Raw genomic sequence first — 8,064 nt, forward strand, 5'->3', positions numbered from 1 at the left:
CATTTTTCAGCATATTTTGATGTTCTTTATAATATTCACGACATTTTTTCACAAAGAGTTATTCGATTTAGTACCTGTACAGATTACTTTAGCAGTCAAATTTTGAGTCAAACCGCAAGTAGAGAACTTTAACTAACTCACTGTGCAATAAATTTATTTTCATTATTGATAAAAATATTAATTTTCTGTCTTAAATGTGAAGGTGTGAAATTTTAAAGCCATGTTCCTCAATTCAGCCAGCTAAATAAAAGAATAAAAATAATTTTTCTCTTACAATTTTTTGTTTTCTTAAAATTACTAGTCTTTAAAGGTTTTCTTTCTTTCTTTCTCAATATCCTTTTCTAGTCCGTAAAAACGTTACGGGCTTTTAAAATTTGAAAAATGGGTGGTCGACTAGAGGAACCCCAGGTGGCCGAGTAGAAAAACGCTTATATTGAAGTGGCCGAATTGAGGAACACTCTACATTTTTAAAACATTTTAATTTTTAATAATCTAAAATTATTTTATCTCCAAATAAAGTGTACAATCAGATGGACAAAGATCTATACTACAACTTAGGGTGAAAATTTGATCAAAACAGGCAAATTAAATGTCCTTTTACATAAGTTTTTCATAAAACCCATCCTTAAGTGGCCGACATACAGCCCCTTACCTTAAACGAAAAATTCATATATTTATATTCTTTATTTTTTAATCTTTGCGACAACAGTTTTTCAGATCCTCAAATAATTTGCTGTTATAAGCAAAAACGTTACTTTTCTTTTTCTTTGTTTGTTAGACCACATCTTCTAACAATAGTGCTGTCTTTTTGTGATGGTTTCAATATTGGAAGCGCACCGTAGTTCTGTATTCATGAGAGTATCATATTTTTTAAAGTTGTAGGAATTTAGGATATTTTTTACAAATGTCCAACTATTTCCTATATTTAAGCTCAAAATTGAGCAATTTTCAAATTACTTTTTTTATATTCCAATTTTTTTAAGCAAAACCCTTTTGTGAATAGAAAGTTACTACGCTCATATACATTATATTTTTCATTAGAGTGACAATTATCATTCATTGGTATCGTCAGAAAAATTTCTTGATTTTTTAGGTTATTTTTGTCCCTATCATGTAGAGGTAAAAAATTCACCGAATCAGACTGTTAGATTTTACAAGGTTAGATGTAAAACGTGTCACTGATTTTGATTATCGGTTTCATTTTCATTGTTCATTTTCGGTCAGTAAAAAGTATTTCGTCCTTAAAGGGTTAAACATAACACGCAGATCCACAAGGATTGAGGAAATACGATTATTTCATCCTTAATTACGATCTGAAACCCTAGAAAAGATACTTCCGGACAGAAAGTGTTTGAGAAATGAAAACATGTTGCCCTAAATTACCCTAAAAAAAATTAAAGAAAAAATCCTATCAAAGAAATCCTTTTTAAACCCAATACACTTATCCATGGAGATTGAGGAAATTTTCACACCTTATTATAAATTGAATGTAGGGCCCAAAAAAGGCTTCCGGATGGAAAATGAATTAGAATTAGGTTAGAGCTTCCTAATGCAACCTTTTTTCCATCTACTGCCCAGATATTTTTTTTTCTTATTAAACAGCACTACTAACTTGAATTTGGGACTCTTCAAGAATATTTTATAAAAAAAATTTGCCTTGGGAGCCCCAAAAACCAAATGACGCTCACTAAGCGTCACTTTTATATTTCAGTGTTTTTAAGACCTAAAAAATGAAAAACTCTACAGAATTGCAATCAAATTATCACGTACCTGTACTGCTCTCTGGAATCCTGCTGGTCAATTGCTTGAAAAAACACTAATTTATCATTTTTTCACTAATAAAAAAATCACAACTCTGAGGATTCAGCCATCTGACAGACGAATCCGGAACAAAGTTCCAGGAACGTCTTGTGTCACGCTATACAAATTTTCCATAACACAAGTACTATACAGAGTCCTACACATCGTACTACTGTACAAACACCGAACTTTTGGTGGTGAATGTGGGGAAAATACCGTAGCGCCGCCGCATTGGTGGCCACCGCACAGAATTAAATTAGTTTTTGATGGTGACCACCACGCTCTGAAGAAATTGGGGGGTCGCCACCGTCAAAATTTTTCGAACCCAAAACTCTTTCGTTACTGGGTATATTTAAAAAAAGAATTATGAAGATAGGGTAGAGTCAGTACTTTTTCGCCAGTAAGCACTTTTTCGCCACCTACAAATAAAATCACTTTTTAAGGAAATTATGAGCTCATGTAACTACGAAATGAGTATTATTTCATGATCTCTAGTTTAATGCATGAAGAAACCATATCAGGCTCTTCACCGACTTGATTATTTGCAAGTTGTTAAAAGAAATTCTCGACAAGGTGAACAATAATCAAAAAAAATATGGAGTTCTCACGAAACTTGTCAACGCTAAGAGCAACTGTCTCTTGCATTACTTTATGTTTTTGCTGTACAGTATGTGATATTTTTCACTGAAACTCAATCTCTTATTAACTAAACTTTGTTGTAATATCATTTTTAATAATGTTTTTTTTTTTAAAATATTAATGAAATTCGGATATGGTGAAAAGGGCTTACTTTTTCCGGCTGTGTAAGTACTTTTCGTCACTCATTTTTTCCAAACATTTTACAAGTGGCGCACCTCGCGGATTACAGTCGAAACAGACGTGATTTTCGATCGATTTTTTGTTCCAAATAAAAAGTGTACAAAAAATCATTTGAAATACTCTAATAATTGTCTAGTATCGGTGTTAAATAAGAAAAGTACTGTGCCGTGTACTTTTTGAGGTTTTGGAAAGCTGCTGTTTTCTTAAAAATCAATTTAAAAAAAAGTGTTTACAAAGTGGCGAAAAGTACTGAAACATGAATTGCTGCAGGAAATTTAATTTTCAACTCGATGTCCAAAAATTCCCGGGAAGTCTCCTGGTTCAATAGAGAGACAAGGCTTCAAAGCATTTGTACAAAAAAATTCATTTTATTTCGACAAAAATTGGAAGAATTACAAGAGTATCAAACCTTAAGATGGCGAAAAGGGCTTACTTTACCCTATCTCTATCCAAACCAGAGATATTGCGTACTACGGCCGGCCGGACGGCCGGACGGACGGCAGCCGGGCCCGAAATTGCCGGCTTATGATTTTCGGCATCAGGGATGTTCAAAACATATACCCTGTGAATTTCAGCTCGATCGGAGCACTTTGAGAAAATCCGAGGATTACAATAGGTGTGATTAGAAGGAATCATACCTAAAATATTTATGTGTTTTCCACATTTTGGTCCTTGCTAAAGAACTCGTGGAATTTCTCACAGATCTGCTTTGTGTCCAGATCTTGAGCTTCAGCTTCTAGTTTGGCATGGAGTCTCTTGAGGGTGCTGCTCGGGAGATCCTTGAGGGATTCCTCAAAGGTTTCCTGCGACGTGTTTTTGATGATGCGCGAGAAGAAATCCAGGATTGTCGTGGAAATATCTTCAGCATTCACTTCATCCCTGCGACATGTCCACTCTGACTCTTCTTCCTGGTCACTCTTCTCCCGGAATTCCTCAATCACTGCCCAGATTTTGATCATTTGCCCGAAGCATTTGCCAGGAAAGGGCGGAGAGAGTGCAATCAGGAGATCACTCACATTCTCAATGACTCCTTGCTCATTAGCCGTTGGCGGTACGAGATTGACAGCATGGCAGTAGGGCATTAGGATACTCTCCAGGCATTCATGCATATCTTTCATGCTGGAGCTGTAGGAAGCCCTCGAGGTATCCTCGTACTGCGACAGAATTGCATTGATGTCGAGAAACAAATTCATGATTTTCTTCCGCCTATCCGTGAGATCAAGAATCTCCAGGTCATTCTGTGTGTCCGGAAGCAACTGCTTAAGTGCCTCAATAATGCCGGCAATCAATTCTGGCTTCACCAGAACATCTTTGAGCTGCAAACTGCCATCCTGCTGAAATTCTATCATTGCAAATTTCGAGGCAATTGCATTGAGAGCCTCAAAAGCTGTAAACAGTAGGCTCCTGTTGACAGAATTGGCCAGGATGAAGGAGAATTTCTCCACAAAACCGTCCACATTGCAGAAATGCTGAAACCACGTCACTTCGTCCCCTGTATTCTCAAACACCAAGCACGCATGCAGTAGCCTCATGAGCTGCACAAGTGTCGGAGGATCAAATGAAGAGATCAGCTCAAGGATAGGCCCCACAACTTGAGGATTCTCACACAAACTGTCACGAGTCTCAGACAAACTACACATATTCCCAATTATCCCTACAAGAATCTCCGTCAAACGATCATCTGTACTCGTTTGAATAATCTGGGCGAAGAGTTCCAGGACATTGTGAGAAAGCAACAACCGGATCACGTCCTTCTCTATCGTCATGTCCCAGAGAATACACAGATCCTTCTCAAAATCCTCACTAAGTTCCTCATTCTCTTCCTTCTCTTCCATCTTTGTCAGCTTAATGAGCGTGGATAAAACTGGAAATAAAAAACATCTTATCATCCGATTCATTCATTACGCCAGATGCCTTATTACCAAATCTCTCACTGTACAGAGATTCACCGATTGCATCGCCTTTTAGCTTCTCCTGATCAATTTCAAATTCCTCGCATGAGGGATTGGAGTTATGCACACGTGGAGATCCTTCCTCCTGTGAATCCATTCTGGACATCTGGACTTTTTTCCAGGAAGACGCGATGTTCCGGGTGGCGTAAACAAAACGAAAACTAACCTCACTTTTCACCCGATTATTTTCTAAGGAATCGATTAATCGGATTTTCAAGGGGGAGATTTTAGTGAAAAATTGTACACACTTCCAGGTACTTCCACAATTTGTATGAAAGAGGCCTTCGCACTTCCAAAACTTCGCAAAACTCTCGAAAATAATTCAATACTTCCACCACTTCTTGCACTTCTAATACTTAGAAATCAGTAATTTATTAATCTGATGAACAATCTAATTAGGAAAACTTTTAAAAAATGTCAAAAAATTAATTTTTACACATATTTTTAAAATTTTTCTTGTATTTGGATTTTGGGGCCGTATCCTCCAAATGTGAGAGTTTGATTTTGTGGGAAAAGCCAACTCTCCGTGTGGAACTCGCCTATTTGGTATCCACGAAATTTTCGATTGGAAATTTTCTCATGAAAAAACCGGATCTCGAGTGGTATTCCCGGTGAGAGTTTGATTAATTTACATAGAAAATAATCAAATAAATTAAAATATCGCGTTTTTTAAAGTTTTAAATAGTTTTTAAATGATTACAGTAGAGTCTCCTAAATTCGAACGCTTGGGGGGTATTTTTGACATTTCTCACCTCCCAAATTCGAACGATTTTTTCAAAACTAACGAAATTTGTGTGAGATTAAATTGTACTTTGAATCAAATTCCTGTACTTTCTCGAAAGTCTTAGTGGTAACATACTTCTTTTTCATTTTACACGACTATAATGTATGTAAACATTCTGGAAGAAGCACATAAATATGATTTTCATTCACTAAGAATACGAACTTTCTAACATAACCTCACAATTGACGTTTTGAATCCAAACGGCGTTCGAATTTGAGAGATTCAGATTTGAGAGACTCTACTGTATTTCAATTAATAAATACAATTTCCGTATATTTATAATAAATTTCAATTAAGTTTCTTTCTTAGTAAACTGGGCAGGCATTTCGAACTTTTTTTATTATCTGTTTTTATTTGTCTAATTTTTTTGAGTTTGATATCAATCATTTTCCAAATTGTTTATTATTTTAGTTTTATTTTGTTTCAGCTCTCGTGAATAAGAAAACGGTTGTGGCCATTTAATGATTAGATTTTTGAATAACCTATTTATATTCTTAATAAATACGAAATTGAAAAGATTTTTAGCAGTTTACTTGGCCGTGAACTCTTTAAAACTCTTAATTTTTGTTTTAACTAAAACTGGAGAAAAAAGATCGCATAATTTATAGTGAGTTTATCAGGTGAAATGTGTTTTTTAGTAAGTTGAAATTGTTAGATCTTAAGAGTCAACAAAACAAATATTTTAAACAAATATTTTTTTTATTTTTTTACGTGTTCCTCCTTAAATTAGGAAAAAATATATTGAGTGGGATTCTTGAAATTTGTATCTATATTATCCTTTTTTATTCGACATACAATCTAAGAGAAATTATTACTTCTCTATTGAACTAATTACAAAATTTGAAACTCTTTTCTTTAAGGTTAATAAAGTTTTTATTCGGGAAAATTCCTTCAAATACTCCATGTAAAATATATAAAAACGGAATGTCTAGAATTTTCCAAGAAAAACATATATCAATTTTGAATTTTACTCTTGAGTGATTATATATAACAGTATCTTATAAATTTCAAATTATCAACGAACTTTCTATTTTTCTCAAATTGACTATAGTTCTTATATGTGTTCTTATAGAGATAAAACCGAATTCTGAAATAATTCTGTAATAATCGAAAAATCAAAAAATCCTCAAACTGTCATTAAAATAGCGGAAGTTCGAAATGATTATCAAACATTGCGAAACTATCATGAATATTTGTCGAGGTTCTCGTTACAAAAATACTCGTCATATCTGAAAACAATACCTAATTAGCCACTAAGAAAACTTTCCTTGGCGAATACTCGTGACCTTCATAATATTTAATATGCCTTGTCGCTCGAAAATTGGTTTGAAAACTCACAAAAAAATACAAGAATATGAGAAAATATTGAAGATAATCCTTGTCAAATTACTTAAAAAAAAGAAAAATTAAATGGTAATTGGCTTTTTGTTACAAAAATCTCTGAAAATTCACTTTAGCATTACTTGACAATTTTCAGAAAATTTATACAAAACCACAAGAAAATGAGAAAATCTATATACGTATAAATACGTATTTATAATTGAATTAGTATAAATGCAAAGGTTTTTTTTAAAGTTTTTTTTTACTGTAGTAATATTAAAAAGAGAAATTTGGCAAAAATTCCGGTGCAGTCATTTACGTATTAAGAGGAGTCGCGTCGCGATGAATAAATCAAAGCTTATAACAATGTTATTTAATTGTTTATTCATGCATTTAATTATCTATATGGTGAGTTTATTTAAACGAGACTGCCATGCAAGCTAGAGGTGTCATTTAATGCCCGCGCTAATTTTGTTCATTGGAAAATAGAAGGCAGGAAGAAAAAAAAGAGAAAAAGTGGAAAATATTTGGTGAAAAAATTAATTTTGATGAAATTATGGAAAATGGAAATGCAAAAGCTGAGTTTACTGGTAAGTAGCGATTCTTTGGAATCAAGAAATCCATATGCGAGAAGACAATAGATTTTTTTACAGATCTTTGACTTTTGCAACAGGGATTATCAAAATTGGTAGCCAAGAGGTTCATCGGAAAGGGTTCGTTAGCATTGCAGGGTACAAACCTGAGGTATTGCTTGCATCCTTGTTATCACAAACTTTGGAATAGACAATATACTTGAATGATACAGGAGGATCAAAGTGGTAACCGGGAGATGAAATAGTTGCAGAACTGACACATCCAGCAAAAGAAGAACTGTGCATAACTTGAATCAAGAATTGGTGAAACAAGAGGATGATGCTGGACGAATGATTCGTTTTAATGAACGATCTATCAGGGATTGGACAAATATTTCATTTCTAGCGAGTGGGTTGGATTAGGAAGCGGATATAAATGATCCAACGCCAAATATTGCAGTCTTTTCATCTCCCGGAAGTATTTTCAGATTAATCTAGACTAGATTATGCGACGAGAAAGGGTAGAATAATCCCCTTAACCTGCAATAACGTAAGCAGAACTATCAACCTGTTCGAAAAAAAACTTGGGATTGTTAAAGTCAATTTATAAAATAATATTTTCTAAGAAATATATAAATCAAATTTTCCAAGGGAAAAATACTTTATTTTAATGTATTAAATATTTATCAACGTCAAATAAAGAAAACAAGTAGTAAAAGAATTATTCTTTATTTTTTCCTCCCTAAAAGCACACAAAAACAGAGAATCTCGTACTTTACGGCACCTCTGAAAGTGTCCAATAGTTATATGGATATAA

The 8,064-nt window shown here is 34.0% G+C and overlaps 1 protein-coding gene across 1 annotated transcript; it reads right to left on the reverse strand.

Annotated features, from left to right (window-relative positions):
- Positions 1–2,967: 2,967 nt before the first annotated feature.
- Positions 2,968–4,800, reverse strand: LOC129802444 (protein saal1-like). Its single transcript, XM_055848251.1, has 2 exons — positions 4,542–4,800; positions 2,968–4,483 (listed from the first exon to the last, which is right to left on the reverse strand). Exons 1-2 carry the CDS (start codon positions 4,675–4,677, stop codon positions 3,267–3,269), a joined length of 1,353 nt encoding a protein of 450 aa, XP_055704226.1. The 5' UTR covers positions 4,678–4,800; the 3' UTR covers positions 2,968–3,266.
- Between the last annotated feature and the right edge of the window lie 3,264 nt (positions 4,801–8,064).

The sequence above is a fragment of the Phlebotomus papatasi genome, chromosome 2 (assembly GCF_024763615.1).
Source record: "Phlebotomus papatasi isolate M1 chromosome 2, Ppap_2.1, whole genome shotgun sequence".
Lineage (NCBI taxonomy): Eukaryota > Metazoa > Arthropoda > Insecta > Diptera > Psychodidae > Phlebotomus > Phlebotomus papatasi.